This window comes from Punica granatum, chromosome 5 (assembly GCF_007655135.1).
Source record: "Punica granatum isolate Tunisia-2019 chromosome 5, ASM765513v2, whole genome shotgun sequence".
Taxonomy (NCBI): Eukaryota; Viridiplantae; Streptophyta; class Magnoliopsida; order Myrtales; family Lythraceae; genus Punica; species Punica granatum.
In genome coordinates, this window is record NC_045131.1 from 25,264,632 (window position 1) to 25,277,536 (window position 12,905).

Here is a 12,905-nt window from a genome sequence, read left to right on the forward strand (position 1 = left end):
GTCGAACTAGCCTGGTAGGCGTCGTGCGAGCGTGCCGGGGGTGTGTGCCTGGATAAGGTGGAGGCATGCTCGCACGACGCGGAAGGACGCACTCGGTTGTGCTGGTGGATGTGCTCAGTTGCGCGAAGAGACGTGTACGATCACGCGATGACGCTTGGTTGCATGGGGTTAGAGAGAAGCTAGCTTTGCCAAGGAAGGTGCATTGGTCCTTGGGCCACGGCTCGCCTTGCCGTGGAAGGAGGGTGAAGGTCGCGGTTAGTCTACCTGCGAAGGAGGTCTTCACTCACTTTGTATGGTGAGATGTTAGTTGTTATGCAAAACAGTAAATGAGTAGGATGCATGCGATGCGTGAGTTTTCCAAAACTAATGCCGTCATTCACATTGACCCAAAAAGTTCAAAGTACAATGTAAATTTTGTAAAATAAAGCCCTAAGCCGATCTTTCACCACACTTGAAGTTTGAGCGAGCGCAGCATTGGAAAACACCGGTTCTAAGCGAGGGCCTTGCGGAGACATCTATCATAGAGCGCGTGTGTGGATCTTTACAAGCCCTCTTCCTAGACCTCTCCAGGACAGCGTTCGCTCGTGCGGGCTCCTTCTGAAGTTGTGGTTGGTCAACGATTTCCTCATTTCTCAGCAATCTCTCAATGATCGGTCCTAGTGTTGGTGAGGTCGATCATAGTGGCTGTGCTCGAAGGAAAGGGTGTCTTAGGAGATGTGTGGCATGCATCTTGTGGCGAGTCGGCGAGGTCCTCGTAGATTAGTGGGCTTTATCGAGGTGCGAGCAAGAGGCCGAGTGAAGCGTCTCTTACCAAGACGAAAGGAAGATCCACTTAGCACTCATCCATATGAATGACACCCTAATTTTGTAAAACAGATGATGCATGTGTGCGAAAAAAGTAAGTGCCCATGGCTTAGTACAAATTACAAGGTACATCGCTCTTGAAACAGAAAAGACTCAAGTGGCACACAAGCCAACTCGATGGACTGTTCGTCGAAGCCGGGTTGGAGGATGGCATGAAGCTCCTGCAGAATGCATAATTTTAGTGCTACAGGGACCGTGCTATGTAAGGATGGGGGCTCCCAACTCAAGGGTGTCAATTCCTTGAAACCGAGCGGGATTCTTTTCAAAGCCTAAGCGGCAGTCGAACTGCGCGCCGTACCCCTACTTCGAACCCCTATCTAACCTATGCTCCTATTACCGGTCGTGGGACGCGACCCATAGGTACCTAGAAGCTAGTATGATATGCAATGCGTGTGAGGGAAATAAAAGTGCATAAAGTATATAAGCGAAAAAGTGCGGAAAGCGATAAATAAACAAGCAAACAAGCAAGCGGGAATGAGCCCGAACCCTCTAAGCATCCCCAGTGGAGTCGCCAAGCTGTGCGCACCCGAATTTTCATCTCGTCGGGGCACGCGCGCGCGCGCCTAATGCAACGCGGCTTGGGAGTGTCCACTTTCCCGGGGACGCACGACGGACGCACGTGAGAAGGAGTCGCCACTTGCCATTTTACGACCCGAAGGTCGAGGGCTGGCAAGTTACTCGGGTCTAGGGGTACGGGGTACACCTAATTGCTAAGGCATATGGTCTACGAAACCCGAGGTTCCAAATTCGGGGGTTCTGTTAAATGCGAGCCTATATCTCGCATGCCCTATCGGTACTCTGGCTTGTCTAGGCTTGCCATTTTTATTTAATTATCGCTTAATTAAGTTCCGCTCATTTTACGCGTTTTGACACCGTAAATTAGAAGAAACACTCCGACCGTCCGCTCTCCGACCGGGATTCTTACATGAATAAACGTACAACATAAATCCTTACATTGTCCTCTCAAATAAATAAAGTACAAATTACAACAATTGAATCCTGGTCGGTTCGCATTCGGTCATTATTCCACTCGTGCTCACCGTGTGGTTTGAAAAGACTAGAATTGAAATTAAGATGCGCGCTCAGTGTTAGGGGACTGGATCCCGTAATCTACGATTGGGGCGTTGGACCCATGTGAATTGTATCCTAAAGGATCGAGCTCGATCCCCATAACAAACAAGTGCGATAATGTAACAAGCGGGCACAAATGAACAGACAATGTGGTTTTGTTATTGTCGAATTTACGTGAATTAACCAATTATTAACCGAGGTATCTTGGCATGCAAATCCTATCCTAAAACAAACAAACAGGATGATGGAGAAGGGATGTAGCATTCGGCATTTATTTTTTTGTGGACCCGACAAACACAATGTTTGTAATCGAGTCTCGGATATGTGTGTTGTTTTTAGAATTTTCTATATTGTGACAATGTGGCTTTTACAGATTAAGAGTGTTTTTGTCTAAAACCCGAAACCTAGCCCTTTGCTCAACTATTTGCCCATGTTTAATTAAGCCAAGTTTGTGATTAATTTATTTTCCCGTGTTTTGACCCATTCTAAGCACAAGCCTACCCTAGGGTAATGACAGAACAAGAACCGGTAATCATGCCCTTGAACCGGAAAATGTGTGTGTGTATGGAAAGTCAAGATTACGTGACACGTATCTCGGTGCTTTTGAAATTGTGAATTTTAAAAGAGCATGACTACAGTTTTTGAACTGTCAACGCGATTATAGATTATTAGCCGATTCGTATAATTCACTTAAAAGAGGTCAAATGATTTAATTTGGTCAAATTTAACTTCTCAATTACCCCGTGTGTGAAATTTTTTAGGTTAATTGAAAATTTACCGAATGCTTTAATCTACGAGTTTCGAGCTGTCGGAATGGCCATTAGTGGACCGCCCGATAAACTCTAATTTCCAACGGTCTTGAAATTAAAATTTTGATTTTAGGCCGAGTTTACATTATTAAACTGAGAATTTCCTGCAATGAGAAAAGAAAACAATGAAAGGGCATAAACTGTTCAGTATTTCAATGCAAGAGTGTAGGGAAGTGAACTGGCCTGGTAGTTGTCGTGCGAGCGCATCGAGGGACGTATGCTGAAGATTCGGCACGAGCAGGGAGTGATGTGCTCGCACGACCCCTAGTGACGAGCTTTGTTGCATTGAGGGAGGTGCACAAGACAGGCCAAGAAACGTGTTGGAACACGTGGAGGCGTAGAGGAATGGTGAAGACTGTAGGTTGTCTACCAGCGAAATTTGGCATGACTCACCTGTCATGTGGGAATGCGTGGTAGCTGCAAAATAATAAATAAACAGAATACATGCGATGCATGAGTTTTGAAAATACTAATGCGGTCATTCACATTGACTAGGACGGTTCAAAGTACAATGCAAGTTTTGAAATTGAAGTCCTAAGTCGATTTTCTACTGCGCTCGGGGCGTGAGCCTACGCCACTTTGGAAAGCATCGGTTCTGGACCGAGACCTCTCCAAGGCAGTGTTCACTTGGGCCAACTCTTGATCACGTCTCGAAAGCTCGATGTAGGCGCCTGCGAGTTTCCTCGGAGTTGACGCTGGTCGATGAGTTCCTCATCCTTCTTGGCTATATCCAGCAAAGATGAATTGTCTCGATTCTGATGCTGGTAAGCAGACCAAGGCAGCTACATCTGAAGAGAAAGATGCTCTGATAGGTGTGCCGGCCTCGCTCTATGAAGATTCGGTGAGATCCTTGAGTGCGGCTAGATGAGGGTTTAATATCCCTCAATGATTGGTGTGGATTCTGATGCCATGGATGTTGAAGACCTTGTTGACGAGATCCCAGAATGAAACTTCTTCAAGGAGGTTCTAGTATATTCAACGAGTAACTAGTAAAGGGATGTCTCCGATGAAGGAGGTGATGTGGTCATGGTTGACTGTGTGCAAGACTAGTCCAGATGCAGTTGATGTCGTTTAGCGGTGGCAAGACATGGTCGATGCACAGACAAGAGGTCGATCGCGGCATCCTTTACCAAGATGACAGGAAACCGACTTAGAAATCGTCAATATGGATGACACCCTAATTTTAAAAACACGTGATGCATGTTTGCGAAAAAGTAAATGTGAACGGCTTAATATACAAGATACAAGGCACATGCACATCTCTCTCGAAATAGGAAAAGACTCAAATGGCACGCAGGCCGACCCAAAGGACAGTTACTGAAGTCGGGTTGGAGGTTTGCATGTAGCTCCTGCAGAATGTATGGTTTTAGTACAAGGACCGTGCTATCTAGGGATGGGGACCCCCGACTCAAGGGTGTCAATTCCTTGAAATCGAGCGGGGATCTTTGGAGGCCTAATCGACGGTCCAACCGTGCGACGTACCTTTACTCGGAACCCCTATCTAACCTGTGTTTCCTAATATCAATCGTGGGACGCGACCCATAGGTACCTGAAGCTAGTATGATATGCAATGCGTGTGCGAGAAATAAAAATGCGTAAAGTAGATAAGCGGAAAATTACAGAAAGCGGTAAATAAACAAGCAAACAAAGCAAGCGTGAACGAGCCCAAACCCTCTAAGCAACAACATCCCCAGTAGAGTCGCCAAGCTGTACGCACTCGAATTTCGTCTCGTCGGGGTACGCATGCGCGCGCCTAAATGCAACGCGGCTTGGGAGTGTCCACTTTCGCGGGGATGCGCGACGGACACATGTGAGAAGGAGTCGCCACTACTTATTTACGACCCGAAGGTCGAGGGCTGGTGAGTCGCTCGGGTATAGGGGTATGGGATAAACCTAGTATGTTAAGGCAATGGTCTGTACGGAACCGGAAATTCCGAATTCGAGGGTTCTATTACGTGTGTGCCTATATCCCATACGCCCTTTCGGTACTCTAGCTTGCTAGGCTAGCCATTTTATTTATTTACCGCATGATTTAGGGTTGCACTTGACTCGCCCGTTTTGACACCGTAAATTCGAAGAAACACTCGAACCGTCCACTCTCCGACCGGGATTATTACATGAATAAATATACAATATAAACCATTACATTGTTCTCTCAAATAAATAAAAGACAAATTACAATGATTGAATCCCGGTCGGTTCGCGTTCGGCCATTATTCCACTCATGCTCACCGTATGATTTTGGAAAAGACTGAAAATTAAATTAAATGCGCACTCAGTGTATGGGGGCATTGGACCCCGTGCTCGACGGTTAGGGGCGTTGGACCCTGTGTGAATCGTGTCCTAAAGGATTGGACTCGACCCGCATAACAAATAAGTGCAAAAATGTAACAAGCAAGCTCAAATAAACAAACAATGAGTTTTTGTTAAAGCCGAATTTACGTGAATTAACTGATTATTAACCGGGGTATCTTGGCATACAAATCCTACCTTAAAATAAACAAAAAGAGTGATAGAGAGGGCATGTAGTATTCGACGTTATTTTAGTGGATCTGACAAACACGATGTCTGTAATCAAGTCTCAAATGCGTGAGTTATTTTTAAATTATTTTGTACCGTGACGATGTGGCTTTTACAGATTATGACAAAAATGTTTTCGCCTAAAAACCCAAAATCTATCCCATTTTGCCTATTTACCCATGTTTGATTATGCCGAATGCACAGTTAGTCAAATTCTGCATTTTATGACAGAAGAACTTGTTCTTAAATTATCGGCGCAGTTACCGATAATTTATCAATTTATGCATTTTGCTTAAAGCCGAGTGATTTATTTAGCCCAATTACACGTCCCTTTCCCCGTACGTGGAATTATTGAGTTCATTTAAAATATGCCGAACGCTTTAGTTTGCGAGTTTTGAGCCATCGAGGCAGTCATTGGTTGACCGTCCGACAAAAGCTCTAATTCCCGACTATCCTGAATTTAAATTCAATTTTTAAACTGAGTTTATATGATTAATCCAAATTCGTATGAGATTTTAATTAAATTATCAAGGAAACATCCAGACACACAAATCACGGGCACACAATCATGAAAAGCTTATCGAATTCACTCGTCGAACATCGAAAGACCTATCGCATGTTACTAAGATGGAGATTTATACCTGATCCCAAGAGATTCTCAGGATGAGCTAGTTTGGAAGATCCTTGACTACCACGGACCGGGGCGGCCTTCAAGTCGGGACTCAACCTAAGCCTAGGTAAGTCTCCACATCGTCTTCAAGCCCCACCTGCATCGGCCTATTATCTTCCTGTCTCGCTAACCTTGTCCTCCCATGAGACATGCAAGAAAACGAAAAAGGAAACAAGAAGAAGGGACAAGATAGGAATAGAGGATTTTAAAGTACTGGAACCAACACTGAGGCAATCAAGCACAAGATGAAGACTCATGTCGCCCTTGTCATTCATGATTCGATTAAGACCTCTCATGCCTTATTATGTATTTATCATTCTCATTTCGTAATTGACACGAGATGCAAGCAAGAGTAAATGAAGACGATCCGAGCACCAAGAGATGTTTCTTTCTCCATATTCACGATCGAGATAGGTTTCAAAATCCACACATCAGTTCAGATTTGATTTCAAAATCTTCTCAAAATCGACTTTAACGGAACCCAAGACAACATAAAAAGCTAAGTGAAGACGACCTTAGGGCATCTAAATATAAGGACAGTTCATTTCATAAAAAAAATATGATCGAAGCAAATCTCTAAGGCCATAACTCAATGTTGTCCAGATTATAAATCACTCTTATAGTTGCCTTAAAACACTCGACATAACGTGACACATAAAGGAAAATTATTCTAAGAGGCCTAGGCGTGAGAATGACTCATTGTACGACTTAATTATGATTGACATGAGTCTCTAAGGCTGTTATTCATTTATGACCAGCATGCGCAAGAACATTGAATCGAGCTTGACATGAGAGAATAAAAAGTGCTGGACCTCTAGAAAATCTTAGAATCTGCCACAGGACATGCTTGTACTCAAATAAGTCGTCAAGTCCTCGAAATCAAACTGAATAACTCAGTCCTATACCAATCATGACTGACGATTATTAAGATCAAGATTAACTATTCCAAATTGAAGGGATACACCAAACAATTCAGTCGTCAGCAAGAACACGTCATTCTATCATCAAAGCCAAGACAAACACGCTCGAATCTATTTAAGGAACAACATGCGTCTCAGTTGGTGTCTCAATCTCGATCTCAAGCTACAAGAGTTGAGTGAAATGCGTCCGAACCATTTAAATACCCACACTAAAGCTCAGTCACCAGTAACTAGTGGTTTTCAAGACGAAAGAGGATCACCTGACCCCCTCTATTGAACGGTGTCGAGCTGCTGAACGGACGACACAAGAGGCTGTCTTGATAGCTTATCAACTAGGCCAGACTGATGAGAGCTCGAGAGGGGCTGCTGCCATGGAAGCCCGAGCTGGATGTGCGTGTGTGCATGCTGGGGAAAGAGTGCGATCTTAGAGTGAAGGAGTCTGCGTTGTCAGAGCTGAGGGTGAGGACGGGAATGAGCTGGGGCCTCCGGATCTGAGGGAAACCGAGCCCGGGTGAGCTGAGGGATGAGTCGGACATGAGCTGAGGGGAAGTTTTCGAGTGAGATCGAGAATTCCGAGGAGAATGGGGAGCTGAGGGAGTGTCGTGGCGGCTAGGGTTTTTTTTCGAGGGAGTCAGCGTTTTTAGGAAAGGAGGCAGCTGGAAGAGAGAAGTCAGGGTGCTGTGCTAGCTGTCACCAACAGTCCATGAGCTGATCTGAATATTCCGAATTTTCCTGAAATTCCCATGAACCTTTCGGTCTATCTGATATTTTTCCTTGATCTCCACATGAGTTGGGAACATCCTCGTAAAATTTGAAGATCGTTTGACCTCGGGAAGTTCCCGAAATAATTTTTCTTTGACAGCTGGCCCGAACCAGGAGATTTGGTTCTGATCTGTGAGAATATATTCGATTCTGTACTAATCTAGCCGAAAACATCTCCTATTTTTTTTTATTTTCTGAATCTTAAGTGAATCAGGAATCCAATAACGTTGGCCATGCTTGAAAATACGAAGAATTGAATTTTTTATGGATTTTCTCCCTTGACTGGCAGAGTCTGTCCCAGTTTAACAGTTTCGGGCATGGTGACCTCAAAAATTCATAAGTCTCTCTCCGTATTGAATCTTGGAATGAATGACCCGTCAAATTGAACCTAACTATATTTCCTAGGTTGCGCATATGGAATTCACCCTTTTAGGTTCAGGATTGAGCATGATATAATGCGTTGAATCCCATGCTCGAGCTGCTGTATTCACTATTTGGGCCCCCCAGCTCCCACGAATTTTATCTTTTTACTCGAATGGGCTCTCGACGTGATTTTTGCATTGAAATGTCTCCGACTCACCAAACCTTGATCTAAAAATATCGAACTTGGTTCTAGGATCCACGAAGATAGTCGTTCTCACAGAAGAAAATGATACAGAGACGTGATTTCCCCTTTGTCCACTGCCTTCGATTCGAATATCGATAATTCGTGCCTTACTCTTCGGGATCAATTGTGTGTGCTACAAAATTCCATATGTTGCCCTCGCCATTTTTTTGTTAGAGTTGTGGAACCCTAGTCGGGAGCCTTGTTGATGTCATATCCTAGAGCCGGTGGACCAAAATGGGGTGCTGACAGTGTCATAATAGGTACACGTATACACGACACGATTATACACGGTACCCGGACGCGTTAACACGACACGTTTATCCGATCAACCCGTTTACCCAGACACGTTTACACGACCCGTTTATCCGATCAACCCGTTTACCCGGACACGTTTACACGATCCGTTTACCCGTTCAAATTGGTTCCCTGAACACGTTAACACGACCCGTTTATCCGTTTATCCATATTACTTGGACACGTTAACACGACCTGCTTAAAGTTTTCCAAAAAGAAATGAGAAGAAAAAAGAATCAAGATTTGGGCACGAATCTTTCATCGGAGAGAGTATGAAAATCAACATCGAAGTCAGATATGGGCAAAAAGAACCGAAGGAATATACAGACTTAGATTTCAATTCAACATTGTCAAACACTCATCCAAATTATACAGGTTCACCCATCCTGCTTTCCTCGTCGAGGAAAGAGCTTTTTATCGAGTAAAATGAAATGTAAATCCCTGCACCTAACTCCCAATTCTCAATTTCTGACTTGTAATCCTCCATCAAAGACACAAGTCTCCATATATCAGAATGTTTTCCTGTAAAAACAAGAAAAACACGATCCATCAAATACAGATTGTAGCAAATTATATCAAATAAGAAACTTTGATAGCATAATCCAACCCTTACCATAAAGTATTAGAGTCGAGCTGAAATTAAAAAAAAAAAACTTAGGCATTCGCTTTACGAACAATAAATCTGCTTCTCAGCTAGTCCTTTTATCTCACATTATTTAAAACAAAAATAAACAAGGTACAGGCAACAATGGATTGAAAATATAAACTAATAAAGCATATTAGTCTTCGCCTTAAATTGCCTTGATATTCAACAAAGAAACTAGCGCATCCAAGTCCATGTGTTGACACAATATGAAACTGAACTGCAAAATAGACACATCATGAACACATTCACTTGTCCATGAGTTAAAGGGGAAGTGGCCTCAAAATGTTAGAATAGAACTTAAGATTTGTAAACAAAGAATCACGAACACAGAGTTGAACAGCTGAGATAGAGCGAGATAGACCATGTTGTTATTCATAAAACATAGATACATAGATAAAAAGCTGCCACAACTCAAACACTCAAATAAGACGACTTTTTTCACCAAATAATTTAAGCAAAGTACGAAGATTTTCTTATTCTATAGTTACGGGGACAAAAAATGGCACGTAAGTCATGAACTCGGCGGGCATCAATTCTTGGGGAAATACTTGGCAGGGCACTTTGTTGATAAGTTGGAAGGCATGGAAAATCTCGTGATAAGTTAACCCTAGCTATTCAAAAACTCCATTTATGTTTAAGAATAGTTTAAGAAATAGGTATTAACAACACCATGAAAATCTCCATTTATGTTTACAAAAGATTGAAAATTTCACTCCCAATCAGTCAAAATCCATTAACAAACTCACTTTATCAAAACACAAGTTGTAAAATAAAACAGACAATGAAAAGCTGTTTAATGCAAATGGAAAAAGAACACGCAAATGGATGCCTTTGTGATATATAGTTTATATATACATATAGGTTTATATAAATAATATATAACTATCTTGCCCAATGATGTAATTGACAATGGCTTGCCGATGTATACTAATGAATTATTTTATAGCACGATTGCATGATGATCAGACTTCTCTCATATAGCCGGCCTCAACCTTTGTCCATCCCACCACATGCTAATGCAATAAAATGGGATGGCTTTTTCAAAACCAGACCAGCAAGAGCTTCACTTGCTATTGAGACATGAAATTGTCATTGCATAGACAATAGTTGAATCGTTACCTGTTTTGAGTAGTAGCACAAGGCAGCGTAAGATTGCCTCCCCTCTCCCGATTCCTTTGACCAGTAGCGCTATGGCTTCCAACTTACTAAATTCTGCCCACAATCTCCAATGCCAGACAAGAAAGCAAAATTCGATAAAACTAAGCCAATCTGCAGATAGAAATGTTATGTCAAAAGGACAAACGAGGAGCAAAGATTTATAAAAATCAACATATTTCAGAAGCTGACATCGCTAGTTGACTGAAGAGTATGAGAAAGAGAGAGCTGATATATTTATGAAATTGTATTTAAATTGGTCTTGTGTGAGCTTGAGATTGAACAGGTTGAGAATGAAGAGTATGAGAATAGGATTAAAAAAAGAGGATTCTCATATGCAAATATTTTCTTGAGATTTGCCCATGAGAAAAGGACCCGAACAAATAAAAAAACAAAGCCCCACCACTGTAATCTAAGCTAGTCTTTGTTAATATCTTCTTCTGTGACTCCAATCTCTTCATGAGCTCTCTCTGTCTCTCTTTAAGATTTGCCCTCCCTCTATAAGTTCATAAATAAACAAATAGCCTAGATACGACAAATGAGCAGAAGGTTAAATCCAAGAAACTAACCGTAAGAGCACCGAGCAAGCACTAAAATCGAAATGGTTGAGAAAACAACAAGATCGATAGAGCAACGCTAACACAGAAATTCCAACACAACTCGAGAGAGTAGCAAGACAAACAAAAAAATCCACCTTTTACTCAAATCAAGTAGGCGGAGAAGGGGGGAAGAGAAGATCGGAGGAGACGAATGATACCTGCCGCCGGCAAGTGATCTGAGGTCGCAAAGAGAGAAAGATCTGTACTTTCTCCTTCGATTTTGGAGGCACAGAGAGAAGCAGAGACCTCGAGGTCGACGGCTCGAGGATCGAGAGCTCGAGGGTCGCGGGGTCGAGTTGAGGTCGTGGTCGAAGGCCCGAGGGTCGTGGTTCGCGGGTTCATCTTCGTCTGGTCAACTGGCCTGAGCAGAGGGCTTCGACTCGTGAAGATGAAGGATGAAGGGGGGCGTGTGAAAGTTGAAACCGGGTGGAAGCTCAAGCCTACTACAGTTCGGAAGGAAATTTCGAAATTAGGGTTAACCTAAGGATATTTTCGTAAATTCAGTTGGATAAACGGGTTAATGAGTTACACGATTACAGTAACACGATTAAACATGGTTAAATAAATAGGTTTAATCGTGTATAATTGGATTACACGGGTTCAACCCCCTAAGACACGTTTATTAACCGTGTCTAAACGGGTTGGACCCGTTTAACCCGGATATAAAAAATACCCAACCCAAACCCGTTCAACTCCGTGTCGTATCAAATATTGCCGACCCTACGAGACATGTGTCTTAGTGTTTTGAAATTGTGAATTTTAAAAGGGCATGGCCAACAGTTCTTGAGCTATCGACGTGATTACAAATTTTTGACTGGTTCATGCAATTTATTTAAAAGCCAAGTGATTTAGCCAAGTGAAACGTCTCGATTACCCCGTATGTGGAATTATTGAGTGAATTAAAACCTTGCCAAATGCTTTAAATTTGTGGATTTTAGGCCGTCGAGCCGGACATTGATAGACCGTTCGATAAAAATCTTAGTCCTCGATTGTCTTGAAATTAAATCCGATTTAACCCGACTTTTCATGATTAATCCGGTTTGTGCGCGGTTTTAATCAAAAACACATTCAAACACTCCAAAGCACATGAATAGGCAAAAATGATCACAATAAAATTTAATTTTTCGGTTTTAAGTCCGAGTGATTAATAAAGCCGATTTAGAATTTTTAGTTGATTTTAGTCCTTAAGGCTAAGTAAGCATGAAATTCAATTCATGTGGATTCATTTCCGTTTCATACAACCGGTTTTAAGGCCGATACTTCAAGTGACAAGTTCAATGCACTACTCGGTTTACATCATACGTCCCGATTTTAGTAATCCAAGTTTAATCCTTATTCCAGTTCATGCTTATTATTACCAAGGTTGATGGTGGCGTGTTGAAGATGGAGGTTGCAGGGAGGGTGTGTTGATTGCTGGCTCGGGACTTCCTCTTGATCAGCGGCGGAAAAGGAAGACAAGAGGAAACAGTTGGGAGGACATCCAAACTGCGGGAGAAAAGAAAAAGAAAAGGAAAAGAAAGAAAACAGAGAGAACATGCACGGATTTGGCCGACCCATCTGACACCTCCTCTTTCCTTCTTTTTTTTTTTTTTTAGTTAGCTTGTACGGGCGTTCATCGGTGGGTAAATTTAATTTCTCGGGATACGTCGGTATTTTCGGAATAAACTTTGAAATTAAGAAATTTGAAAAATAATCAACTTCATGAGAATTTCAATTCGCATCGACGGGGATCAAATCTCAATATAAATCGACATCGAGCTTTCGAGATGCGTAGATCGTAATTGCTCGATTATTTTCGAAATTCGATCTTTTCAACTGGATATCCAAAAAATATTCTAAGACCACCGTTGTGTTCAAAAAAATTCGAGGATTGGCATTATAAAGAAAAATACTTTTCAATCTCGAGTATCGTCCCAAATTTTGAAGAAAGTCGAAATTGATGCACGTAGGGCTGAAATTCTTGTTTTTTCAATCGGTTATTCCAAAAA

At 42.3% G+C, this 12,905-nt stretch overlaps 1 protein-coding gene and 1 long non-coding RNA gene across 3 annotated transcripts; both read right to left on the minus strand.

Moving 5' to 3' along the window:
- Positions 1–3,198: 3,198 nt before the first annotated feature.
- On the minus strand, positions 3,199–7,556 carry LOC116209327. Its single transcript, XR_004157194.1, has 2 exons — positions 5,906–7,556; positions 3,199–3,868 (listed from the first exon to the last, which is right to left on the minus strand). It is a non-coding gene; the product is annotated as an uncharacterized LOC116209327 (long non-coding RNA).
- Positions 7,557–8,785: 1,229 nt separating this feature from the next.
- Positions 8,786–11,346, minus strand: LOC116208693. 2 transcript variants are annotated; one of them, XR_004157112.1, is made up of 4 exons: positions 11,076–11,346; positions 10,283–10,432; positions 9,131–9,150; positions 8,786–9,039 (listed from the first exon to the last, which is right to left on the minus strand). XR_004157112.1 is itself a non-coding variant. In XM_031542237.1 (3 exons), exons 1-3 carry the CDS (start codon positions 11,257–11,259, stop codon positions 8,885–8,887), a joined length of 489 nt encoding a protein of 162 aa, XP_031398097.1. In that variant the 5' UTR covers positions 11,260–11,346; the 3' UTR covers positions 8,787–8,884. The 2 variants fall into 2 exon arrangements, 1 of the variants encoding a protein (XP_031398097.1); XM_031542237.1 differs by lacking the exon at positions 9,131–9,150 and having other exon boundaries at positions 8,787–9,039.
- Positions 11,347–12,905: the final 1,559 nt, after the last annotated feature.